This window comes from Silurus aristotelis, assembly GCF_946808225.1.
Source record: "Silurus aristotelis genome assembly, chromosome: 11".
Lineage (NCBI taxonomy): Eukaryota > Metazoa > Chordata > Actinopteri > Siluriformes > Siluridae > Silurus > Silurus aristotelis.
In genome coordinates this window covers 7,659,527-7,687,186 of record NC_139584.1, presented here as the reverse complement: position 1 = coordinate 7,687,186, position 27,660 = coordinate 7,659,527, and the positions used below count along the sequence as shown (strand labels likewise).

The 27,660-nt window shown below is 37.7% G+C and overlaps 4 protein-coding genes across 7 annotated transcripts; 2 read left to right on the top strand and 2 right to left on the bottom strand.

Annotated features, from left to right (window-relative positions):
* Nucleotides 1-17: 17 nt before the first annotated feature.
* LOC310733940 (transmembrane protein 252-like) lies at nt 18-2,322 on the bottom strand. The gene is made up of 2 exons (XM_083555472.1): nt 1,819-2,322; nt 18-1,175 (listed from the first exon to the last, which is right to left on the bottom strand). Exons 1-2 carry the CDS (start codon nt 2,130-2,132, stop codon nt 917-919), a joined length of 573 nt encoding a protein of 190 aa, XP_083411598.1. The 5' UTR covers nt 2,133-2,322; the 3' UTR covers nt 18-916.
* Nucleotides 2,323-6,246: 3,924 nt separating this feature from the next.
* On the top strand, nt 6,247-8,622 carry smim15 (small integral membrane protein 15). The gene is made up of 2 exons (XM_083555492.1): nt 6,247-6,406; nt 7,781-8,622. The coding sequence occupies exon 2, from the start codon at nt 7,813-7,815 to the stop codon at nt 8,035-8,037; it is 225 nt and encodes a 74-aa protein (XP_083411618.1). The 5' UTR covers nt 6,247-6,406; nt 7,781-7,812; the 3' UTR covers nt 8,038-8,622.
* Nucleotides 8,502-13,826, bottom strand: ndufaf2 (NADH:ubiquinone oxidoreductase complex assembly factor 2). Of its 3 annotated transcripts, none has more exons than XM_083555484.1 (4): nt 13,622-13,826; nt 10,411-10,500; nt 9,938-9,978; nt 8,502-9,837 (listed from the first exon to the last, which is right to left on the bottom strand). In XM_083555484.1, the coding sequence occupies exons 1-4, from the start codon at nt 13,734-13,736 to the stop codon at nt 9,595-9,597; spliced, it is 489 nt and encodes a 162-aa protein (XP_083411610.1). In that variant the 5' UTR covers nt 13,737-13,826; the 3' UTR covers nt 8,502-9,594. The 3 variants fall into 3 exon arrangements, with proteins under 3 accessions (XP_083411610.1, XP_083411611.1, XP_083411612.1); XM_083555485.1 differs by having other exon boundaries at nt 10,411-11,080; nt 12,554-13,783; XM_083555486.1 differs by lacking the exon at nt 10,411-10,500 and having other exon boundaries at nt 13,622-13,817.
* On the top strand, nt 12,839-27,422 carry ercc8 (excision repair cross-complementation group 8). Of its 2 annotated transcripts, none has more exons than XM_083555420.1 (13): nt 12,839-12,958; nt 14,166-14,219; nt 14,322-14,417; nt 17,019-17,120; nt 17,327-17,450; nt 17,944-18,025; nt 19,155-19,223; nt 19,693-19,759; nt 22,112-22,215; nt 24,020-24,144; nt 25,426-25,623; nt 25,894-25,980; nt 26,145-27,422. In XM_083555420.1, exons 4-13 carry the CDS (start codon nt 17,020-17,022, stop codon nt 26,205-26,207), a joined length of 1,020 nt encoding a protein of 339 aa, XP_083411546.1. In that variant the 5' UTR covers nt 12,839-12,958; nt 14,166-14,219; nt 14,322-14,417; nt 17,019; the 3' UTR covers nt 26,208-27,422. The 2 variants fall into 2 exon arrangements, with proteins under 2 accessions (XP_083411546.1, XP_083411545.1); XM_083555419.1 differs by lacking the exon at nt 12,839-12,958 and adding an exon at nt 13,896-13,965 and having other exon boundaries at nt 14,131-14,219.
* Nucleotides 27,423-27,660: the final 238 nt, after the last annotated feature.

Below are 27,660 nucleotides of genomic sequence, written 5' to 3'. Positions count from 1 at the left end.
TATTATTTTATCTAAACTTCTTTTTTTTTTTACTCCTCTCTGATGTGATTGACTGAAATGTTGCTCAAAAAAGTGTCAAGGACCAAAGAAATTATATTTACAAAAGTAATGGATAGAGAATAATGTGTTTATTGTCCTATTTGAGTTTAAAAAGATTTCAAATGTTTCATGATTCAGGATTGCAGGTTTCAGGATTTCAGGTTATGGACAGGTTTGGCTGGGTAGAGGGGAAGGTGATAAATACTTAATAGATTTTATTGCTTTGTTTTCACCTGGCTCTTGAAATCATTTATAAAATGTAATGATATCTGGGGTATTTGGACTCTGAAGTATGAACCAGGTAGTATATTAAATGTAGTATATTTGTTGTAAACTTAATGAATATTTATTATAGATTTTTTTCCTAATCGCATACAAAAACATTCTACAGAATTAATTAAACAACAGGGACAAAGAGCTCAAAGTTCTTTTTTTTTATTAATGCAAACATAAAAACACAACAGACTTCTTGACCTATAGACACTAAAGAGACCTTAACGATATTGTATCTTTGAGAATGAACACATTTAGAGCAGAACTTTTTCAAAAAGATTTTGATCATTATTGAATTCTTTGTGCGCTTTTGGAAATGACGAATACTGGCAATATCATATTCTTGGGGAATACAAAGACTAGACTAAACTAGACATTTTTTTCAGGTTTTCTTTTTACTAACATCACAATGCTCATGGGCTCCATAAGGATTTCATTAAAGCGCTTCATATTTATTTTTGGGAAAACCTCTTCTAGTTATGATCCAAGCAAGCAAGAGGCTCACCGTATTATTACCCCTATTGACACTAAGGTCAGGGACAATTAGGAGTCTCAAAATCCTTTCAAAACCTTACATCACTCTGGTTTGTCCATCAGCAGCTGTTCAGACCGGCTCTACAAAACTGTTTGTGGCTAAACGAGCAGCTTGTGATTCAGCCTGGCTCTGAAGAACTGCTTGTTGATACGTAGGTGGTTCCTCATGACTGAAGTCTTCAAAAGAGTTCTCACAGCAGGTCAGTGTGTAAACTGGGGGAGCCGGGCCAGCACATCCCATGCTTGTAGAAATAGAAAGAACAGTGGGGAAAGGCTGGTTATTATCCCTCACTTGAGATTGCTCATATGATGGTGGATAGAATTCTGACCTGTTGAAAAAAAAGACATGTTTATACACTGTTAGCCCAGATTTTTAAAAAGTTAAACTATCTGTTAATAGGCAGAATCGTTTGATATTACTTTATTCCACAATGCTGTTGGATCTAACTGGACAGACGATGTTTTCTTATTATTATTATTATTATTATTATTATTATTATTATTATTATGGTTATTATTATTATTATTATTATTATTATTATTATTATTATTATTATTATTATCAGTCATCAAAGGAATATTATCATCATTATTAAACACATACTTTTCCGCCATATCCATTTAATCATATTGTTGATATGGGGATGTGAAAGTTAGATGTTTATTTAAAAATTTTTATATGATTAAATTCAGAAAACAATAGGCTGGTAAGAAAACAAATACAACGGCTAAACAGATATATCATCAATTAATAATACAATTTTAACCATAAATGAAACTCTTTGTGTACACAAACCCAGTGTTGCATTGTCAATTAAAATCTTATAACAGTATGTCATAATTGTGTTTTATTCCATATAAATTAAAAGCCAAAAAGATGATCTGTGCATCACATTACTCGTATCCCAATTTGCAAAGTCTATTAAGACAAAACTAATACCAGATAGTGCAAGCCTAACAAAGCAAGCCTACCTGTCTACAGTAAAAACCAGGACATCAGCATCTCTCGACCTTCTCAATGCACGTTTAAGCAGCACATTCTTCATTCCATGACCGAGAGACCACAACACTCCAATGACAAGCAGGATGAAGCCCAGGATGATAAAGAGGTAAGTTGAGATGTCTCTCAATATTTGCACTTGTTCATTTTGGATGGACTTGATGTAAGCGCCTGCAGAAATAAGGCTCAAGCCAATGGTTGGCATTGAGTACCGTACTGCACACAGCAAATGTTTTCTCGTATTCATGGTATCACTACAGCTGAGATGAAGCTTCCAGTGGTACATCAACTCTCATTCCAATTCGCTCTGTTCTGCATCAAGGTTTATTAGGAATGGACTGAAGTTTGACCTGCCTGACGTGTTTGTATGGGAAAAAGTGAATTAGTGAATTAAGCAACACGAGGCTACAGCAGCACTAGTCTAGTAGTATTGTTGTGATAAGGTTGTGTAAAAGTCTGTGATAAGGCTTGTGTAAAAAAAAAAAAAAAATTCAGGTCTGCTTTCGATAATCTCCAATCTTCAGCCTTGTGTCAGCAATACCTTATTTAAACAGTACAAGTCTGTGAGAATTATAAAAAAATTATTCACTTGTATTTATCAGGGCCAATAGGAAATCATTAATTATATAAACCAATCAGCCGACATTAAAAACATTGACAAGTGACAAAAAATTAAAAACATTGCTTATCATAACAACTTATCGGTCAGTTTTTAAGTGTGAAAAAAGTGTACAAGTGTGAGAAACTTTGACAAGAGTAAAATTATGATAACTGGTTCAGAGAGTCTCTAAAACAATAATTCTTGTGGGGTGTTCTAATTATGCAGTGGTTAGTATCTACCAAAAGTGATTTAAAATGGACACATGGAGAACCAAAGTCATGGGCATCCAAGGTGCATTGACGCAGGTGGGGAGCAAAGGTTAGCATGCCTGGACTGATCCCAAAGACAAGCTACAGTAGCACAAACCACATGAAATTTCTGGCTTTAATAAAAGCATTTCAAAACACAGTGCACTGAAGCTTGCTGTGTATGGGACTGAGGATTTACAGTAAAGGCCATCTTGACACTTGCTCACCTGTCAAAGATTTCTACAATGGGCACATGAGCATCAGACTTGAACCAAAGAGTAATGAAAAATATAGTCCAAGATGTAAAACATTGTTCAGAAATGGTTCAAAGAACATGACAAAGAGTCCAAAGCATTGACTTCCAAATTCCCCAGATCTCAATCTGATCAATAATCTGTAGAATAGTGGACAAGCAAATCCAATCCACCTCCCAATTTACAGGACAAAAAGCAACTAATGCTTCAGAGGTCTTGTGAAATTCAACATGTCAGAACTGTACATTCACTGTTCATTTTATTAGGAAAATCTTCACATCTGCACATTAATAATGTTATCAACCAATCATGTGGCAGCAGCTTCAGAACAAGAAAATGGTTGTTGCCAGATGGCCTGATTTGTGCCTCTCATTAACTGCTGATCTCCTCAAATTTTTACACTCAACCCTCTTTAGTGCTTATACAGAACAATGTAGGGGGGCATCCTGTGTATAGAGGGTCTTTAGGCTGAAACACCTTGCTGATGAGAGAGATCAGAAGGTTCTCTCCCTCATATCAACTGAAGGAAGTTTTTGCTTGCCACTGTCATCATTATACATTTTTTAATTATTTTTGTAATGTATTTCCTTCTGTAAAACTACTTTGTGACAATCTCCAGTGTTAATAACACTATGTGAATAGAATAGAATAGAATAGAATAGAATAGAATAGAATAGAATAGAATAGAATAGAATAGAATAGAATAGACAATTATGATGAGTTGATAGTCTATAAACTTTCCCTGCAACGTTCATTATGATGCTGATATTCACTTAAATGAAAGTGTGATATCTGAACCAGGATCACTTGGTTTACGTGGCTCTCAGGACACAGCTTCATTAGAATAATGATAATAAATATATTTTTCTTATTACAGTGAGGAAAATAAGTATTTGAACACCCTGCTATTTTGCAAGTTCTCCCACTTAGAAATCATGGAGGGGTCTGAAATTGTCATCGTAGGTGCATGTCCACTGTGAGAGACATAATCTAAAAAAAACAAATCCAGAAATTACAATGTTTGATTTTTAAACTATTTTTGTGTATGAAACAGCTGCAAATAAGTATTTGAACACCTGAGAAAGTCAATGTTAATATTTGGTACAGTAGCCTTTGTTTGCAATTACAGAGGTCAAACGTTTCCTGTAGTTTTTCACCAGGTTTGCACACACTGTAGGGGGGAGGTTGTTCCCCAAAATCTCGCAATACATGGCCCCAGTCATCCTCTCTTTAATACAGTGCAGTCGCCTGTCCCATGTGCAGAAAAACACCCCAAAGCATAATGCTTCCACCCCCATGCTTCACAGTATGGATGGTATTCTTGGGATGGTACTCACCATTCTTCTTCCTCCAAACACGTTTAGTGGAATTATGACCCAAAAGTTCTATTTTGGTCTCATCTGACCACATGACTTTCTCCCATGACTCCTCTGGATCATCCAAATGGTCATTGGCAAACTTAAGACGTGCCTGGACATGTGCTGGTTTAAGCAGGGGAACCTTCCATGCCATGCATGATTTCAAACCATGACGTCTTAGTGTATTAACAACAGTAACCTTGGAAACGGTGGTCCCAGCTCTTTTCAGGTCACTGACCAGCTCCTCCCGTGTAGTTCTGGGCTGATTTCTCACCTTCCTTAGGATCATTGAGACTCCACGAGGTGAGATCTTGCATGGAGCCTCAGTCCGAGGGAGATTGACAGTCATGTTTAGCTTCTTCCATTTTCTAATAATTGCTCCAACAGTGGACCTTTTTTCACCAAGCTGCTTGGCAATTTCCCCGTAGCCCTTTCCAGCCTTGTGGAGGTGTACAATTTTGTCTCTAGTGTCTTTGGACATCTTTTTGGTCTTGGCCATGTTAGTAGTTGGATTCTTACTGATTGTATGGGGTGGACAGGTGTCTTTATGCAGCTAACAACCTCAAACAGGTGCATCTAATTTAGGATAATAAATGTAGTGGAGGTGGACATTTTAAAGGCAGACTAACAGGTCTTTGAGGGTCAGAATTCTAGCTGATAGACAGGTGTTCAAATAATTATTTGCAGCTGTATCATACAAATAAATAGTTTAAAAATCATACATTGTGATTTCTGGAATTTCTTTTTTAGATTATGTCTCTCACAGTGGACATGCACCTACGATGACAATTTCAGACCCTTCCATGATTTCTAAGTGGGAGAACTTGCAAAATAGCAGGATGTTCAAATACTTATTTTCCTCACTGTATTTGTAAAAATAGATTTATTTGATTTCTTCTCAAATGTATCATTTTATGAATTTAAGATGTCCATGTAAAGTTTGTCTGTGTCCAAGCAGGAAGTAAGGAGTTTTCTCCAGACTAAACACATTGGTAATTTTATTTTTGAATGAATAGTAATCTGGTGAATGAACTTGGGAAACAGTTTATGAATCATTTATTAGTAATTATGGTTCCTATGTCGTTCATTCGACACTTTGGTTTAGAATGAGTTAGATGATTTGGAAACCTTATTATATAAAAGCTGAGTTAATGATAAGCTTGTATCAAGATGTTGTTATCTGCAAATGGCTGGTTGTTTTATCTTCTGACGTACAGGGCTGGTTAAGTTCAGTCTAATAATATGCAAACTACATTTAATTAAATTAGTACCAGCATGAAAATTTCTCCTCTGTTTGTAATATAGGGATACTTAAAAAATATCAAAATGTATTCAATATTTAATATTAAAAAGTATAGGAATGCTAAAAAAAATACTAAAATGTATTCAACATTTATATTAAAAAGTATAGGTATGCTGAAAAAATACTAAAATGTATTCAACAATAATATTAAAAAGTATAGGACTGCTAAAAAAATACTAAAATGTATTCAACATTAATATTAAAAAGTATAGGACTGCTGAAAATAATACTAAAATGTATTCAACATTAATATTAAAAAGTATAGGAATGCTAAAAAAAATACTAAAATGTATTCAACATTAATATTAAAAATTATAGGAATACTAAAATCTGTCTGTCTGTCTGTCTGTCTGTCTGTCTGTCTGTCTGTCTGTCTGTCTGTCTGTCTTGCATAGTGTATATTTTTTTATTATAGAATATCAATTAAGTCATTGGAAAATGACTGGAAAACTGGAAAACTAGACATACCTGATAAGATTTCATTAATTGCACGTATTAATGGAAACTGAGATAAGCCTGATAGGAGATTTCTTAATATGCCCTTATAATGCCTTTTATAAATGAATACAAAATATGCAGCCTCTCAAGACAGCGTACTCTACTGGGTATGACTACACTCTTATCCTGCTGTTTCAGTAGACGGCCTGTAGATGGCAACAATAACACCGTCAATTAAACTGACGTCGAAGAAGACACCAAGGAGCATGCGCGCAGCGCCGGCAAGGCATTTCCGCTTTCATTGAAACTGTAGCGACAAATCAGTTATAAGCGTGTACATACATAAATTTATTCTCAGGTGGGGGAATTTTTTTTTTTTATTAAAGCGTTTGGATGTTATATTGTATGTTTGTGTCAGTTTGGAAATCTACGGCAAATCAAGATATTACGTCAGCCGCATTTCTCTGAACATATGCTAATTTAAGCCTCATAGCTAACGTTAGCTAGCTGACTGAAGAAACTTAACAGGGCAGCGCTTTGGTTTTAAATCGACACGAAGAGCTTTAGTGGTTTATTAATATCCAAATGAATGCGAGGTTTTTTTATGGCAATATGAGTTGCTGAAGCAGATTTATGTCTACTTTATGATGAAAGTGTTTTACTGTAAAAATGTAAAATATCTGGCACATCGAAAAGCCGTATTAGACAGTCAGTACTGACCCATGCATACAATAATGCAGAGAAAAGGCAGATTTGAGATGTTTTTATTTTTCTATAAATTAAAATTGCATGGCAAATATATAACTAAAAGCAAACTAAATCATAAAGTTTAAAAAAACGATAAAAACTTTCAAGTGCCATAAAGAAATGGTGTAATATACAATATTTGAGATGTAACCATTTTCTTGCCCTGTGCAAAATTTCAGCATTTTGTTAAAATGACAAAGTTTAAAAGTGTTCAGTGGCTGTGAAACAAACATGTTTGACTTAGTATTGCATGTTATAAAGGATGTGTAAAATGTTCCACAGAGCGACTGAATTCTGCACAATAGTTTGATATAAATTACAGTAATAGTGATTTGGAGGTGATTTATTTGTTGTGCAAAAAAAAATAAAATTTTGCCGTGAAACTACAGCTTGTTAACTGGCATCTGTAACGTATAATTTGTTAAACAAAATCATGAGAAAATGTACATTTAACATTTATTGTTCCTCTATATCTCAGAATCCTTATTAATCCTAACAAACCAAATGTAACCAGGCTGAACTGGACCAGCCTCAGTCCCTGTTTGTGACCCCAAAATCCCATGAAATCTCAGGTGTATTGTGGAAATATCATCAGCCACGTCAGCTGTTTTTGTACTTTGTTCTCTGTTAATTTCATATACGGACATTTTTTTTCCCAGTGTTAAGCTCATTCAGCTTTATTATTTAAGGATGTTCAAGTGAAATCAGGTGGTCTGGGTTTCTTTGTGTTTATTAAACTTGTTCGGCCATGGAACAGCTCTCTGTGCTGCTTTAGTAAAAGACCTGCTACCCTCAAATGTTTACCGTTGTATTATATTCTAGACAGACATCTGAACAGGTCTGTTTGCACTTATATTATTACAAAATCCACAGTCGATCACTTACGAAGGAAATAAAGTCGGCACAATCGATTATCTCTGATAATAGTCTACATGAGTGGCTTTGATGTACTGCTGTGTAATTTAAATGATTTTTATTCTTACAGCATTTTGTCTGAAGGTGAGTGCTCATCAGAAGATGATTGATGTTAAAGCCTGGGCGGAGTATGTGGTGGAGTGGGCCGCCAAAGACCCCTATGGCTTCCTCATGACCATCATCCTGGCCTTGACCCCACTCTTCATCGCCAGCGCTCTGCTTTCCTGGAAACTTGCAAAGATGATTGAATCCAGGGATCGCGAGCAGAAAAAGAAGCAGAAGCGACAGGAGAACATAGCAAAAGCCAAGAGAGCCAAAAAGGACTAAACTGAAACGGTTAAGGGATGCAGAGGGATCAATCTATATGTTCCTGTGTGTTAAAAAAGCCCCACTCCTAGCTGTGCAGAACCCAGAGCTTCTGAAGCAGGGGCATTGGGTTAAGGCTTTGAAAAAGCTTTATCAGTCAGTATGAGAGTGCACATTATGGGGTTGATGAATTGTGATCAACTGCAGTGTTTTTGTTTTGGGGTTTTTTTTGCCCTCTGGAAAATTATGGAAAAATCACTGCTGTACATGACTGCAGCACTCAGCATTCCAATACTTTTTAATGTTTAACTTTTCCAACACCAATCCTCTAAAGTTTTTATCATTATTATTAGAAAGAACCTCTTAACATCCTGAACTGTTTAAATGTTTGTCCAGTCATTGTGAAATGTATTTTATTTTTTACTATTATTGTTTGAATTTTCAGTATGAACATCTGGAATTTGGTCAAATAACACAACTGCAAATTACACACCACCATTTATTTTTTTATTGAATACTGTCTAAATACGACGCAAATGCAACAGTCTCACGGTTCAAGTGGACAGTGTCAAAAGAGAACACATTAAATGTTTATATTCAACAATTTATGATGTTTCATGGTGTTACTTGGTTGGTGCTGTGTTCATCTTTTGTGTTGTGCTGATGTTAGTTAGGTTTCATTGTTTGCTACTAAAAACAAAGGAGCTACTCTTCCTCACCTTTTTTTTTTAACAAGATAAATATTACATAACTGCAGACAAGTTTGTGATCTAAAAGGTGAAAAGCATGATGGCATTGATGGTCGTGTTCGTATGAAAGTTGATAGAAATTTCCCCACTGGGGGACGAAAATCTTGTGTCTTGTCTGTTTGAGCAGTGTACATGTGGAGGTGAGAGGACTCAAGTGCTGCTCCATCATTCTCAAGTAAGAAGCAAGTAGTCAAAGAGAATTTTGAGTATTGGAACGTATCAAACGGTCAGCATGAAAACAGGCCAAAAATCACATTTACACTGAAGTTAAAGCCCATAAGTTAATTACAATATAAACGGTATGCTATTTACACATTAATTATAAATATTGATTTTTACATTTTTCCCTGACTTCAATTATAAAAGGGGTCAAATGTATCTGGGGGATTAGTAACTGGATGATTTTTGTTGGTGGTTAAACTGAACAGAGCCTCATTTGTAAGGTGCTTCATATACGAACACATGCCGAGTAAATAAGTGTAAAATATTCACCTTCACTGACTATAACAGTCAAGACAATGTTTATGATCTCTCTCCAAAACACACATACACAAGAAGAGCAAAATAAAGTCCGTTCAATAAAACAAAAAAGAGACATGCATTGAGAATGAAACTAAAGTTACAGTTTCTCATCAACTATTAAAGAACTACGTTATTTATCTTCCTAAAAAGCTGGTAAGATCATCTGAAATCTCTGCAACATTTTCACCCATTCAGTGAAGCTTTAAACAGCAGCAGAGAGCAGTACATCTGAGAGCAGTACATTCACATTTGTGCTTCATTCTGTGACAGTTGTCCTTTAAAAGTCTGGGACTCAAATGAGAGACTTTCATTTTTTTGGAGGAGGAGCCCAGGACCCAGGCTGGAACGTGTTTGCTGTGCTCACAGGGTCCTCGCTGATTTTTACCTGCCCAAACTGTGTGGCAGCAGCATGACCTTTGACCTGAGCCTGCATCGGCCGTGCAACTAATCCTTCTGCGCTCTCTTTGGCTTGCAGTTCTCTGTCCTTCTCTTCAGCCTCCTGAGCTTTGATTTTGATTTGTTCTCTGTATCGTGCATTGTTTAGCAACTCCTATAATGAAAGAAGCATGTTAAAATAAGAGCGACGGTTATCAGCGTACACAGGTTTATAGCAGTGTACAAAAAGGTGGGTTTTAAATATAATTCAGTACCTCGATAGTAGGAGGATCCTTTCGTCGTCCTCTAATCCAAGCTGCATGGTAAGAAAAACATATATTTAATATAAAAATGTGGCTCAATTTTTTTTCAGGCTACTGGACTGGGGGGTGGGGGGTTTGGGGGTTGTCTGTAAATGAAACAGTTATAAATATTTGTTATAAATATTGTACTACTTCGCTAAGCAATAACTTATCATGCTGTCCTAGATGAGATTTAGAATTTTATATGAAAGTAAGTCAAATGAAAACTATTCTTTATTTTTATTTTGCGTTGTTTACCAAAAAACAAGTGTCCCAAATGTCCTTTACTACATAATCTCTACAAAATCAGTTTTCTTCCATGCTCGATAAAGGTTTGGAAACCTTCAGAATAGAAATTCCAGCAGAAGCCTGCACAGCCACTGAAGTAAAAGTGTTCATAAAACTACTTTCTGCAGCTGGTACACACTGAATTCATTTCACATTACCTTCCCATTCAGAGGGAATGCTTCCTTCCAGGTACTCAAACTCGTTACGATTAGACGCCTCCACAAACCGGCGAGCCCGGACACCCCGCCCTTTAAATAACCAAGAAAAACAGAACATATGGGATTTCATTACTTGTCAAAACAAATGACACAAAGACATACACAATATATTACTGCTTAATCATGACATCTATATTTATTTATTGTTTAATCGGGTACTTCTTCACCTCCTGTCTATTCTCCTGCTGGTGGGGAGGTTTCACATGGACACCAAAAGAATTTGAACTTCCCCAAAGCCAAAAGTGATTTAGGCTCAAATTTCATCATTCCATTCTTTCCTGGCATTTCCATACATTTCACATTGATCCTAGAGATCTGTTTTCAAAATCTGCTTCTGTAATCATAAAGACAGTCCTGGGCTCATTCCAGGATTTTTCTGGAATGGTGTAAAAGTAATGATTTATATATAAACACAGAAAAAGAAGGTTTTCTGAGTACAGGTTCATCCTTATGTTGTCTCAGGTGGGTGTATCATGCTTATTATACTCATTAGGGGTCTACACAGAGGCAGGTCATGCATTTTTTTTTTTACAACTAAACCCTCAGTGGTGTCCTACCTGAATCAATCCACATCTTAATACTATTAATATGATGCCATGGCTATAGAAACCTCTTCTTCTTCTTCTTCTTTCGGCTGCTCCCATTAGGGGTCGCCACAGCGGATCATCCGTCTCCATACCACCCTGTCCTCTATATCTGCCTCTTTTACACCAACTACCTGCATGTCTTCCCTCACCACATCCATGAACCTCCTCCTTGGCCTTCCTCTTTTCCTCCTACCTGGTGGCTCCATCTTCAGCATTTTTCTACCAATATAATTCATGTCCCTCCTCTGCACATGTCCAAACCATCTCAATCTCGCCTCCCTCACCTTGTCACCAAAACATCCTACATGTGCTGTCCCTCTAATAAACTCATTTCTAATCTTGTCCATCCTCGTCACTCCCAACGAAAACCTCAACATCTTCAGCTCTGCTACCTCCAGCTCCACCTCCTGTTTTTTACTCAATGCCACTGTCTCTAATCCATACAACATCGCAGGTCTCACCACAGTCCTATAAACTTTCCCTTTCATTCTTGCAGATACTCTTCTATCACAAATCACTCCTGTCACTCTTCTCCACCCACTCCACCCTGCCTGCACTCTTTTCTTTACTTCCCTAACACACTCTCCATTACTTTGCACTGTTGACCCCAGGTACCTGAACTCCTCCACCTTCTCCACCTTTTCTCCCTGCAACCGCATCACTCCACTGCCCTCCCTCTCATTCACACACATGTACTCTGTCTTACTCCTACTGACTTTCATTCCCCTTCTCTCCAGCGCATATCTCCACCTCTCCAGGCTCTTCTCAACCTGCTCTCTACTCTCACCACAAATCACAATATCATCTGCAAACATCATAGTCCAGGGAGACTCCTGTCTGACCTCGTCCGTCAACCTGTCCATCACCACTGCAAACAGGAAAGGGCTCAGGGCCGATCCTTGATGCAGTCCAACCTTCACCCTGAACCAGTCTGTCGTACCTACTGCACACTTTATTGCCGTCACACTGTCCTCATACATGTCCTGCACCACCCTCACATACTTCTCTGACACACCTGACTTCCTCATACAATACCACAACTCCTCTCTCGGCACCCTGTCGTACGCTTTCTCTAAATCCACAAATACACAATGCAGCTCCTTCTGTCCTTCTCTATACTTCTCCATCAACATCCTCAAAGCAAATAAGGCATCTGTGGTGCTCTTCCTCGGCATGAAACCATACTGTTGCTCACAGATGGCCACCTCTTCTCTCAGCCTGGCTTCCACTACTCTTTCCCATAACTTCATGGTGTGACTGATCAACTTAATTCCCCTGTAGTTACTGCAGGTCTGCACATCTCCCTTATGCTTAAAGATCGGTACCAGCACACTCCTTCTCCATTCCTCAGGCATCCTCTCCCCTTCCAGAATCCTGTTAAGCAATCTGGTTAAAAACTCCACTGCCATCTCTCCTAAACATCTAAACGCTTCTACCGGTATGTCATCTGGTCCAGCCGACTTTCCATTCTTCATCCTCTTAATCGCTGCTCTCACTTCCTCCTAACTAATCCTATCTACATCCTGCTTCACCAACTCCACATCCTCCAACCTTCTCTCTCTCTGATTTTCCTCATTCATCAGCTGCTCAAAATACTCCCTCCATCTTCTCAATACACTCTCCTCACTAGTCAGCCATGGCTATAGAAACCATCAATATTATACAGAAATGAAGTATAACGGATGATTATATCTTCATCATGGCACCTGTAAGTGGGTGGTACTGTATATATTAGGCAGCAAGTGAACATTTTGTCTTCAAAGTTAGCATGTTAGAGGCAGGAAAAAAATAAGTGAGAGTAAGGATTTGAGGGATATACAAATTTGTGATGGCTAGACGACTGGGTCAGAGCAGCTCCAAAACTCCAGCTCTCGTGGGCTGTTCCTGGTCTGCAGAGATCAGTATCTATCAAAAGTGGTCCAAGGAGGAACAGTGGTGAACCGGCCCATACTCATTCATTCACGTGAGGAGGGAAGGCTGGCTCGTGTGGTCCGATCCAACAAATTGCTGAAGAAGGTAATGCTCAACGGGTCAGGAGTGTTTTGGCAGTAAAAGGGGGACCAACACAATATTAGGCAGGTGGTCATAATGTTTTGCATGACTAGTGCATTTTCTGGCTATCCTAACAAAAGATGTAAAAATGCCGATGTTACTGTACGACCGCTAGATGGCACCGTTGTTGCCAACTCGAAATATGAGTGGTTAAAGCAACAGTTTTATTGTGACGTTTTTGAAAAATATATTCAAATATTAGTCAGTGATTCCAGGTAGGATGTAGGCAGTCTAGAAGGCCTTCCTGGCCCTGACAAACTGCCACTGGATCTAAATCTACATCGGGATTTCTGAAAAGCTGCTCCATATTTATAAGTGTAATAAACAGGCAACTGGAACATATGACGATTTAATTGCACAATATTATGTGTGAAGAAGCAGATAGCATGTATATGGTCTAAATGAAGGCTGTGAAACAGAAGAAACAATCAAAAGGTCAGAACTAGTGTATTTCCCTGAACACTGCCAGAACAGACCATGCCTCAAATGTCAAGGACAACAATTTAGCTCACCTGTCCATGTCTTCTGCTCGGGGATGTAGTAGTAATTATTCCCTAAATGATCTGACCCGACATGTTCTTTCATTACACCCAACGTCCTCCTTAGCAGTGACGCCAAACGACTCATCCTAGCAAATTTTAGTCAGTAACGCAGAACTTGAACTGGAAGCTAGTCCAGGAGGTAATATCAAGAGGCTTTACAATTGAACGCGACCTGTGATTGGTGGTCCGAAAAACGCGTTGGCCAATCACAATTCGTTTTCTATCTCCGCTGTTGGCATGCAAAACAACATGGCGGCTTCCACTAACAAGCGTCCGATCGCGACAATGGGAAAACTTTATTATTCTTTCTATCGGTAATGTTTAAGATTTAACGTTAGATCTCGGCGTATATTCTAAACAGTATGTCGCTTATGGTTGTGGAAAAAAAGCTGGAATATTTATTTAGGAGTCCCGAAAGAATGATTAGTTTTCATTATTACAGGTCTATGGCTAAACATAAATGCTGATTCTATACGTAGAGATCGGTCAAGATGTTGAGCTTCCTTACAGCCAGACAAACAGGTGTGGACGATCCTGTGCGCTTGAGAAGAGCAGAATCAACAAGAAGGTATACTATATAACCTTATAATCACAGACTGCTATTATTGACTGTATTTTTGGGGTGCCATTATTGTGCTGATGCTATATATAAATCATATTGTGTTTGCAGGGTGCTGAGTTTGGAGTTAAATCATGACAGAGATGTTGAACGAATTCATGGCAATGGAGTGAACTGTATTGATATTGAAGTGGTTGAAGGCAGATAGTAAGACATGGTGTTTTTCTTATTTAAAAGAGAATTGTATGCTTATGCAGATTGTAGGAATAACTGCCACCCTTTGATCTCACTGTAATCAACTCCCTGCAAATGCCCGGACACATTTACATTTATGACATTTGTCAGACACTCTTATCCAGAGTAACATACATTTATCTCATGAGCAGCTGAGCAGTTAAGGGCTTGCTCAGGGACCCTTGAGTGGCAACCCGATGTGGCTGGGATCTTAACTCCTAATCTTCAAGTCCAATGCCTAAACCACAAAGCTTAACCACCTCCCCACCTCTACTAAGCTACCACCTCCCTATGTGTTTATCTAACCCAAGGAGCAAAAATAAAAATACAGAAGTTATTTGATTGTTGTTCATATATGTTTTATACTTTCCATATAATCATTCTGGTGCTTGAAATATTGTATCAGTAATCTTTTCCTCTAACAAAAAAACATTAAAATAATGTTTTATATGGTAATATAAACCATATGAAAGCTTTTAATATGCTCACATTTGACTGAGAACTGAGAAATTTGAACATAACTGTTCTCCCATTCTGACCTCTTGATATGACAAAGCAAAAATATAATAATTTGATGAATAACTACAGCTTTATATAATTATTATACAGGCCTGCCATGCATTAGCTTTCCATCAAGGGTGTATTCCTACTTCCCACCTGGTGTCGTCTTTTCTTCTTGAATTGACTTGTCTGAGGGATGAACTCTGTAACTCTGTATAAACTCTATACCTGAACAGGATAAAGTGGTTTCTATATATACTGTGTGTGTGTGTGTGTGTGTGTGTGTGTGTGTGTGTGTGTGTGTGTATGTATGTATATATATATATATATATATATATATATATATATATATATATATATATATATATATATTAGTGCCTTGCGAAAGTATTCCGCCCCCTTGAACTTTGCAACCTTTTGCCACATTTCAGGCTACAAACATAAAGATATAAAACTGTAATTTTTTGTGAAGAATCAACAACAAGTGGGACACAATCATGAAGTGGAACGAAATGTATTGGATATTTCAAACTTTTTTAACAAATAAAAAACTGAAAAATTGGGCGTGCAAAATTATTTAGCCCCCTTAAGTTAATACTTTGTAGCGCCACCTTTTGCTGCGATTACAGCTGTAAGTCGCTTGGGGTATGTCTCTATCAGTTTTGCACATCGAGAGACTGAAATTTTTGCCCATTCCTCCTTGCAAAACAGCTCGAGCTCAGTGAGGTTGGATGGAGAGCATTTGTGAACAGCAGTTTTTTAGTTCTTTTCACAGATTCTCGATTGGATTCAGGTCTGGACTTTGACTTGGCCATTCTAACACCTGGATATGTTTATTTGTGAACCATTCCATTGTAGATTTTGCTTTATGTTTTGGATCATTGTCTTGTTGGAAGACAAATCTCCATCCCAGTCTCAGGTCTTTTGCAGACTCCATCAGGTTTTCTTCCAGAATGGTCCTGTATTTGGCTCCATCCATCTTCCCATCAATTTTAACCATCTTCCCTGTCCCTGCTGAAGAAAAGCAGGCCCAAACCATGATGCTGCCACCACCATGTTTGACAGTGGGGATGGTGTGTTCAGGGTGATAAGCTGTGTTGCTTTTACGCCAAACATAACGTTTTGCATTGTTGCCAAAAAGTTTGATTTTGGTTTCATCTGACCAGAGCACCTTCTTCCACATGTTTGGTGTGTCTCCCAGGTGGCTTGTGGCAAACTTTAAACAACACTTTTTATGGATATCTTTAAAAAATTGGCTTTCTTCTTGCTACTCTTCCATATAGGCCAGATTTGTACAGTATACGACTGATTGTTGTCCTATGGACAGAGTCTCCCACCTCAGCTGTAGATCTCTGCAGTTCATCCAGAGTGATCATGGGCCTCTTGGCTGCATCTCTGATCAGTCTTCTCCTTGTATGAGCTGAAAGTTTAGAGGGACGGCCAGGTCTTGGTAGATTTGCAGTGGTCTGATACTCCTTCCATTTCAATATTATCGCTTGCACAGTGCTCCTTGGGATGTTTAAAGCTTGGGAAATCTTTTTGTATCCAAATCCGGCTTTAAACTTCTCCACAACAGTATCTCGGACCTGCCTGGTGTGTTCCTTGTTCTTCATGATGCTCTCTGCGCTTTAACTATCACAGTGCAGGTGCATTTATACGGAGACTTGATTACACACAGGTTGATTCTATTTATCATCATTAGTCATTTAGGTCAACATTGGATCATTCAGAGATCCTCACTGAACTTCTGGAGAGAGTTTGCTGCACTGAAAGTAAAGGGGCTGAATAATTTTGCACGCCCAATTTTTCAGTTTTTTATTTGTTAAAGTTTGAAATATCCAATAAATTTCGTTCCACTTCATGATTGTGTCCCACTTGTTGTTGATTCTTCACAAAAAATTACAGTTTCATATCTTTATGTTTGAAGCCTGAAATGTGGCAAAAGGTTGCAAAGGTTAAGAGGGCACTGTATATATATATATATATATATATATATATATATATATATATATATATATATATATATATATATATATATATATATAAAATTGCTTTTTGTTTTTATTCCCCTAGTATGTTATCAGGGGGTTCTGATGGTGTAATCGTGATCTACGATCTGGAAAACAGCAGCAAAAAGTCACACTACACTTGTAAAGCAGTTTGCACTGTTGGCAGGTGAGTCTGCTGTTTTATATCCTAATGACCACTAGGTGACAGTGTTCTTTAAAACAACATACCGATTCATACCATTAACAAGCTCATAGAATAATTTATACTGTTTTAAGTGCCTGGACTTCAAGTGCAGTGTCTGATGCAGTGCTTTCATTGTACATAAGAAGATTTTGAAATTAATCACTGATATTATAAATGTTTTTATTCAGGTCGAATCGTCATGTGCACAAGTTCAGTGTGGAGACGGTGCAGTGGTATCCGTATGACACTGGCATGTTTGTGTCCAGCTCATTCGACAAAAGCATGAAAGTTTGGGACACAGAAACACTCAAAGTGTGTTTGCTTGTTTTATGTCTCACAGTTATTTAAACGATGTCACTTATTAAATGTTGCTATGTTTATAATGAAACTGGAAAGGTTTTGCTTTACAACTGAGAAAAATATTCCTGCTTTTTTTTTTTTTAATTGTTTAATTTATATAAACAAATTATTACTATCATCCTGATGTCCAGTTTTAGAAGGCGTTCAGGTTTTTCAGCCTTTTATTTCAAATTACAGATTTGTGTCATCATTATTCGGGCCTTTATGAGAATATAATTTTAATACCTACTCGTGCTTTTATTGGAAAGACAAAACTGGATTCTTGACATTATTAATAATATCATGCACAATTCACCATCACCAGTGGTGTGTCGCCAGTGTTACTGTCAGTTTTGGCGATCAGACAATAATCAGAGTTTTGATATAATATTGTACTGTATCAGATTGTGATTTTACACTGTGTTGTAAAATAAGTGTTTTTCTAAAAGCTAATTTCTTTTTTAAGCCAGCTGATGTCTTCCAGTTTGACGGCAATGTCTATTGCCACCACATGTCTACTATTGCCAGGAAACACAGTCTCATAGCAGGTGTGTAAATTTACTCGTTTACTATCCAGCGTCTGTGTCTGAAGGATAACAAATGCGAAGAAACCTGAGAGTAGGAGTCACTCATAGTTGTTATACTAGTCAGAAACTTCTGCATACCTGTTTATCATTCCATAAGTGCTATCTTTAATCTCCAGATCTCTCTGTTCTTCTCAAAAATGCTGCATAGTGTGTATCCTCACGTTTCACACATTTACATGCTTCATACTTTTTGTAATGTAGGAATCCAGAGAGATAGAAACACACAGAAAGCTTTTTTGTGTCCAAATGTCTGTTTTACTTTGTTAATCTCTTTGCATACATTTCTCTTCTCAGCAAACAGGTTTAGTCAAGAATTAAATGCAACGTGTTCCTATAGGCAGCCGGTTGCAAGGTTTTAGTTGCAAAAATACAATATATATAGTGTATTTCATAAATATTGGCACCCTTTTAATGGACAGTATATAATAAACATTGCACACAACAGCAACAATTGCCATCTTCGTTCATGTTTTTTAGATTTATCATTTTTGATAATATGAGTACTTTTTTTTCATGCAAATACATTTTTGTGACATTAAAAGACAGTTTTAAATGGAATTTTACTTTATGCACTTTGGTTTGGTCTGACAAGTAAGATATGATTTCGCTTTAATTTGAAGATTTGCCTAAAAGAGATTTATTTGCTATTGTTTCCTCAAATGTGTGGCTAAATATTTTCCTGACTTAATATTTAAAACGAATGCAACACGATTTGTTCTCTAAAACATTTCTTATTAAGGTGAGGGTGCCAGTATTTTTGAAACCAATGCGAATTCTGAAATTATATTTTAGTTTGATTATGCTATTTCAAAACATGTCAGTTTAAGGTGCTCATACTTTTATTGTTTAACTCCAGAGAAAACAATTCGAGACACCTTTTTCTTAAAAAAAAATAAAAAAAAAAATAAAAAAAAAGAAGAAGAAGAAAGAAAAAAATGAAATACATTGTGAGGGAACAAAGGGAGTCCGTCAGTACAGGGTATAACTAAACATTTACCAATCCCTAATTTGGATTTTCAAGTGTTTTGTAGCCTTTTTTTCTGTTATGTTGGTTCTGTTTAAAAACTCCCAGTTGTGCTTTATGTCTCAGTTGGTACCAAAGACCCAAAAGTTCAGCTGTGTGATCTGAAGTCTGGTTCTCGCATTCACGTCTTGCAAGGTGAGTAATGCACTTCATGACCCTGACCAGGTTAAACCAGTTACTGAAAATTAATAAATACTTGAAGGCAATTTCTCAAGCAACAGAAGCATGTCGAGGCGGCCCACATTGCCTAATCACATGATTAATTTAATGTAAATTATTACTTTAAAATGATTTATAATTATATAGCTATAGTGTATAACAAAGAAAAACGAAATAATTAGTAATATACATTATAGAGAAATATATTGTCATTCCTAATTTCTAGAGTTAATTGTTTCAGATATTTAACATCGAGGGAGGAGAACTTTCTTTTATCCAACTACCTTTTTCTCATTTAGAAAAAAAACAGATTTGTCCTGCATACAATTGAGGTTTTGAAAAAAGAGGAGCCACCGAGCACTGTATTGGAAAAGGGCGAAGAAAAAATATACATCTCTGCTGAGGTTTTGACTTGTGTTTGAGTTTAAGATTTGTATGTTCTCAGGTCACAGAGGAGAGATTCTCTCTGTCCAGTGGTCTCCACGCTATGAGCACATCCTGGCTACTGCTAGGTAAAGTCACTTACACAAATCTTCTCTCTAAACACACACGTCTGGTGTATATAAGGCCCTCAACAGCCAGTAACGCAACAAAAATCTTAGGATGCACCCTTATAATCAGTGTCGAAATTGAAATACATTTTAATATGCTATTAAAGAAATGTATGATTTTGGCTAAAAGGTCAATTGAAGCTTTATTGATGCTAAACTCTGGCTTTAGGGCATCTCCAGGCTGTGTGGTGCTTAAGGAGCTCACCTGCTTTCTGGCTAATGAGAGTAGCTAATTAGTCCTTTGGGATCATGGCAGAGTCACTTGCCTGAAAAACAATTTAGCAATGAAGGCATCAACGTTTGCGACTGCAGGGGCTACTTAATAAAACCTTACAAATTAATAAGAAAATGTTACAGTTGCATCATAATTCATCCACCCTAAGAATTATATATATATATATATACAGTGAGGAAAATAAGTATTTGAACACCCTGCTATTTTGCAAGTTCTCCCACTTAGAAATCATGGAGGGGTCTGAAATTGTCATCGTAGGTGCATGTCCACTGTGAGAGACATAATCTAAAAAAAAAATCCAGAAATCACAATATATGATTTTTAAACTATTTATTTGTATGATACAGCTGCAAATAAGTATTTGAACACCTGTCTATCAGCTAGAATTCTGACCCTCAAAGACCTGTTAGTCTGCCTTTAAAATGTCCATCTCCACTACATTTATTATCCTAAATTAGATGCACCTGTTTGAGGTCGTTAGCTGCATAAAGACACCTGTCCACCCCATACAATCAGTAAGAATCCAACTACTAGCATGGCCAAGACCAAAGAGCTGTCCAAAGACACTAGAGACAAAATTGTACACCTCCACAAGGCTGGAAAGGGCTACGGGGAAATTGCCAAGCAGGTTGGTGAAAAAAGGTCCACTGTTGGAGCAATCATTAGAAAATGGAAGAAGCTAAACATGACTGTCAATCTCCCTCGGATTGGGGCTCCATGCAAGATCTCACCTCGTGGGGTCTCAATGATCCTAAGGAAGGTGAGAAATCAGCCCAGAACTACACGGGAGGAGCTGGTCAATGACCTGAAAAGAGCTGGGACCACCGTTTCCAAGGTTACTGTTGGTAATACACTAAGACGTCATGGTTTGAAATCATGCATGGCACGGAAGGTTCCCCTGCTTAAACCAGCACATGTCCAGGCACGTCTTAAGTTTGCCAATGACCATTTGGATGATCCAGAGGAGTCATGGGAGAAAGTCATGTGGTCAGATGAGACCAAAATAGAACTTTTGGGCCATAATTCCACTAAACGTGTTTGGAGGAAGAAGAATGATAAGTACCATCCCAAGAACACCATCCCTACAGAGAAGCATGGGGGTGGTAGCATCATGCTTTGGGGGTGTTTTTCTGCACATGGGACAGGGCGACTGCACTGTATTAAGGAGAGGATGACCGGGGCCATGTATTGCGAGATTTTGGGGAACAACCTCCTTCCCTCAGTTAGAGCATTGAAGATGGGTCGAGGCTGGGTCTTCCAACATGACAATAACCTGAAGCACACAGCCAGGATAACCAAGGAGTGGCTCTGTAAGAAGCATATCAAGGTTCTGGCGTGGCCTAGCCAGTCTCCAGACCTAAACCCAGTAGAGAATCTTTGGAGGGAGCTCAAACTCCGTGTTTCTCAGCGACAGGCCAGAAACCTGACTGATCTAGAGAAGATCTGTGTGGAGGCGTGGCCCAAAATCCCTCCTGCAGTGTGTGCAAACCTGGTGAAAAACTACAGGAAACGTTTGACCTCTGTAATTGCAAACAAAGGCTCCTGTACCAAATATTAACATTGACTTTCTCAGGTGTTCAAATACTTATTTGCAGCTGTATCATACAAATAAATAGTAAAAAAAATTATACATTGTGATTTCTGGATTTTTTTTTTTAGATTATGTCTCTCACAGTGGACATGCACCTACGATGACAATTTCAGACCCCTCCTTGATTTCTAAGTGGGAGAACTTGCAAAATAGCAGCGTGTTCAAAAATATTTTTTCCTCACTATATATATATATATAATATATTATACACCGTGTATATATAATCAATATTCCATACAAATTATGAATTATGATGCAACAACTGCGTCTACAGTCCTCAACATTGCCCATTTCTATGTGCTTCTTCAAAATAGCTTGAACAGCACATCTTAAAAAAACCAGTCTGCGTTGAAATCCCTGCCTAGAAGAGACCATAGCAGTATATTTTCCGTGTGAACATGAAACCTTCTTCCACAACCTCACCTTAGTAGAAGAATTTGTCTGTTTCTCACCAAGTTTATATATAAAATTGTTTGTGTGGTTTCAGCACTGATGGCAGGGTGCGTATGTGGGATGTGCGGCGAGCTGCTGGAAGCCTCTTTACATTGGATCAGTTTAATGGGGACAAGTCTAAAGCCTCATCTGAAGCAGGTGGGTTCAGCCAGTGCAGATTTAATTCATAAATCCTTTTCTATTTCTCGTTTTAAACATAAAGTGAAGTGGTGAATAAATGAATGAATGGTCTGTCTTGGCATTATATTAATTCAAGGATCGTATACAGGTGCATCTCAATAAATTAAAATAGGTTGAATTATTAAAAAGTTGAATTATTTTGTAATTCAATACAAAAAGTGAAACTCGTATATTAAATAGATTCATCACACACAGACTGATGGCTCACATTTAACAAAAACCCACCAATTCACGATCTCAAAAACATTTTTAGTGACTTGTTGGCTTCTGGAAAGTATGTTCATTTACTGTATATGTACTCAATACTTGTAAGGGGCTCCTTTTGCTTTAATTACAGCCTCAATTCAGTGTGGCATAAAGGTGATCAGTCTGTCGCACTGCTGAGGTGGTATGGAAACCCAGGTTTGTTTGACAGTGGCCCTCAGCTCACCTGCATTTTTTGGTCTGTTGTTTCTCGTTTTCCTCCTGACAATACCCAATAGATCCTCTATGGGGTTCAGGTCTGGTGAGTTTGCTGGCCAGTAAAGCACACCAACACCACAGTAATTTAACTTTTAGTGCTTTGGGTTCCAAATCCTGCTGGTAAATGAAATCGCCATCTCCATAAAGCTGTTCAGCAGATGGAAGCATGAAGTGCTCTAAAACTTCCTGGTAGATGGCTGTGTTGACCTTGGATTTGAACACATTGAGGACCACTACTACACATTCAACACAGTGGTCCACTACCAGCAGATGACATGACACCCCAAACCACCACTGACTGTGCAAACGTCACACTGGACCTCAAGCAACTTGGATTCTGCGCCTCTCCTCTCTTCTTCCAGACTCTCGGACCTTGATTTCCAAATGAAATGCTATATTTTCTTTCCTTTAATCTGAAAAGACTGGCTTGACACAAGGAATGCCTCAGTTGTAGTTCATGGATATGTCTGTGTGTGGTGGCTCTTGAAGCACTGACTCCAGCTGCAGTCACTCTTTGTGAATCTCCCCAAATTTTTTCAATGGGCTTCTTTTCACCTTTTTCTACCACATTTTTTCTTTCCATGAATGTGCTTAAATACAGCACTCTGTGAACAGCAGCTTATTTAGCAATGACCTTTTGTGTCTTTGTGTGTGAGTGTCAATAAACGTTTTCTAGACAACTGTTAAGTCAGCAGTCTTCCCCCATGATTGTGTAGCCTGAACCAGACTAAGACACCATTTAAAGGCTCAGGAAACCTTTGCAGATGTTTGGATTTAATGAGCTGATTAGAGTGTGACACCACGAGTCTCCAAAATTGACCTTTTTCACAATATTCTAATTTTCTGAGATACTGAATTTTGGGTTTTTATCAGCTGTAAGCCATAATCATCAAAATTTTAAGATATTAAAACTTGAAATATATCAGTCTGTGTGTGATGAATCTATATAATATATACTGTACGAGTTTAACGTTTTGTACTGAATTACTAAAATAAAAAAACTTTTGAATGATATTCTAATTAATTGAGACGCACATGTAAATGCAGTATGATTTCAATGCCTTTATGTAAATAATATCTGCAGTAAAGAGATTTTATTCTTGCTTATGATAACATGAATAAAATAAAAGCAAATTATAAGCACTCATCTGAAGTGTCATCTATAGTAATGTATTGATAAGATAATAAGATTAATATAGAAATGAGAAAATGTAGTATGAATATTTACCATAAATGACCACAAATCATACACTGCATAATGCCCTGATTGTATCTGATATTAATACTTTTCTCTCCTCAGTAAACACGGCCCATAATGGACGTGTAAACGGTTTGCACTTCACTGATGATGGTCTTTACCTCCTGACCACTGGCACAGATGATCGTATGCGCTTGTGGAACAGTGCCACAGGCCATAACACATTGGTAAGCAGCAGAACTTAGTCAGAAGAATGCTTTTTTTGAAAGAAGCATTCTACTTAAGACCAGAAATTTTATTTCCTTCAGCTTGGGATATATCAGAGTTCACACAAGGGAGTAAGGTGTCACACCTTCATTCCTCACATTCAAGAGGTTGTTATTTTTCGAGATACAGTAGTATATCTCTTTTCGCTGATGGATAAAGACAAAGGATCACATTCAGAATTGTATACTAACTATAACTAACTATATATGTATATATGTATGTGTGTGTGTTTGTGTGTGTGTGTACACTATATTGCCAAAAGTATTGGGTCACCTGACTTTCCCAGCCATATGTCGCCATAAGCCAATCTGTTACTGTAAAGCTGAAGGCACAACAATGTATAGAATGTCTGGATGCAGTAGCATGACATTTTCCCTTCACTTGAACTAGGAGACCAAAACCTGTTCCAGCATGACAATGCCCCAGTGCACAAAGCATACTCTATTGTATAGCATCTTCCAAGAAGAGTGAAGGGAATTATAACAGCAAATTTGGAAAAAATTTAGAATATGCTCAAAAAGGACATAGGAAACTTATGACTAGGTGACCCAATACTTTTGCCAATTAGCCTACTATTACCTAGTATTAGCCGCCTATTTTCAGGAGTCTATAATACAGTGAGTAAATTTCAGGATATTATTTGTAAACTAACACCCGTATAATTCTTAAAGGTTTTCGAACACTTGCGCAGCAAAGCTGGTTTTTGGCACCTAGTTTGCCAAAAAAAAGTTTGCCGAGCTGCACCTTCATAAGGTAAAGGGCGAGTTCAAAATGTTGCTCAGTGTATCACATAGCAATTATCTTGTTCTGCGAAGCTTTTGAGAAACTCTCCCTCATTCGTGAGCAGTCTGTAAAAACAGAGGTCTAATTGACCCGAAGTGTGCGGAAAACAAGTTCTACCTGTTCCATGCGCTAGAAAATCGCAGAACTGTACAAGATGTATATACACACAGCTGTGCACAGTGAACATTAAACATTAAACATAAAAACCCCACACACTCCCGGTGCTTGGCCAGTAAATGTTAATAAAGAAATACCTACTAATTACTACATATAAAAGATTTGTTAAGAAAACCACTTATTACTAATGCTGTATTTGGAAATGCAACACATTCATGTCATTTGTGTCATTATTCCGCATACAAGGAAATGCCTGACCCTGAAATGTGCCTGTGGCTAAAAACATAGAAAGTTGAAGAAAAAGCAAGTGATCACAGTTCTTGTTATACCTCTTTTCTTAGGTAAACTATGGGAAGGTGGTTAATGAGAGCCGGAAAGGTGTGAAGTTCACCGTGTCGCGGGGCTGCAGCCCGGAGTTTGTGTTTGTGCCATGTGGCACCTCGGTTGCAGTCTATGGCCTTTACACAGGGGAGCTAGTGACGACATTAAGGGGACATTACAATAATGTAGACTGCTGCGAGTTCCACCCAGACTATCAGGTAATGTGAGCTTCTTTCAGGCATGAACGACCTTTTGTGCGCTGATCAAGACACATGAGAAATGTAGTGGGCTAATCTCACATTCACCACCCTTGTTTGGTTTTTTATTAAATGCCATGCCACTGAGTTTAACCTTTTACACCCGTGTCCCTCTTTTTTTCCCCAATGGAGTCCAAACTGATTCAGAAAAAGTCACAGATTGTCTCCAGGCAGTACAACCAAACCCAGACTAGAGAATAGTCATTAATCCCTTATGCTTTGTGTCCTCAGGTGCTCTACAGTGGTGGGAAGGACTGTAATATCTTGGCCTGGGTTCCTGTGCTACGCCAACCTGATGTTGAGGATGAGGCGAAAAGGGTAGAAAGGCTTTTTTTGTTTTGTTTAAAACACAGGATTCCAGACGGGTTCTTAAATGTTTTCATCTGGTTTTACCTGTTTTGCATTGCAACTGGAATGGTTACTTACTGTTTAATTTTCATACCCCGTGAAAGTAATGCTCAACTAATGTGAACTATTTACAGGGTGGAGCCCAAGCTGCAGTTAATCCTGCTTTTGAAGATGCCTGGAGCAGTGAGGAAGACTGAGCCAGTTATAGTGTAGTTACAGTAAAACTTATTCAGAATTACTACAGTAAATATGCCTAAAAGGTCTTGTTTCTTTATCAGATCAACTCTTTCATTCATCTTTAAATCTTATTTACCAGCCTAACAGACACATTCCAGACCTCATCAATGATTGGGTTACATCATTTGGGTTTCTCTTGAATATAACAAACCTTGATTTAGGGGTGTGCCATTTTTAATACTGTTTCCTACCCACTTCTAAAGGAATTGTAATTGATTCTGGCATCTTCCACAGATGTTTAACCAATCTTGCTAACTCCTGAAAAAAAAAATCAGCGATTTTGTTTACGCCCTTAGAATGTCAGACCAATTATCCAATTTATCCTATTACACCTTTCATCACTCCTTTTAATTTCTGCATACTCGCTTGACCCATCCCCCTGCTTCCAATTTTGATCTAATCCCTTTCACTGCTGCAAAACCTTTTGTAATAATCTTGTAAGATGTAAAAGTCCTGTAACTTCCAAGGTACAACTGACAAACCCCACTTGATTCTGCATAAAGATTGACTAATCCCACTTTCATATCTAACTGACGAATTCTGGAAATGTTTTGTTTGGTCTCGCATTATACATGTCTTAATTTATATGTGACCCTGAATTTAATACTTGGGAAGAAAGTTGGCAAGTTATTGATACATAGGGATCAGATGTGGTCAAATCTAATTTGGAGAAAAATAACCTACCAGTTTCTCAAAGCACATTTAGGCAGCTCTGCTTGTTGTGAATATTTCAGCACTGGTTCTCAGAAAGTGTGATCAAAAGGATCTTCATCCACCACCTTCGTTTGCATGGTGTGGCCTGATACAACAAAGAGCTGGGACTCTATAAGAAGCCTTTGGCCTACGTTTGGACTGCAAGTTTCATAATGTAAATTCAACTTTAAGACTTACAATTTTTTATATTTATTTTATGTACATAAATTTGCATTTTTAATGGCAAGAAGTAGATACATTTCTTAATGTAGTGAAGAAATGATGTACATAATGATTGATGTAGGTGTAGTGATTTTTATGTAGTCTGTATGCAGTGTTATTAACAGTGCCCAGTCATAAGGTTGTCACTATTCTAAGTGACAAGGGTATGATTTGTTTCTTGGTAGATGTCTTTTTTTATTTCAATGCAAGTATCAAACATATCATGGAGAAAATAAAGTTGTGGGCGCTGGAAATAAAAATTGCATCATGCATCCACTTATTGTATTATTATTGTTTTAATTCCTCAAGATTGGAGGATGCACTTTCATACACATACAAAAACATTATCCATCCATGCAACCTTGTGTTGCAAAACTTATATTGAACACAAGCTCAAAGACGCATTAGTCCTCAAAACCAAGACACATGTTAGTTAAAAGCTAAAAACAGTTCATTTGTCAGCTTTTATTTCCTTAAATACCAATCAAATCCTACACC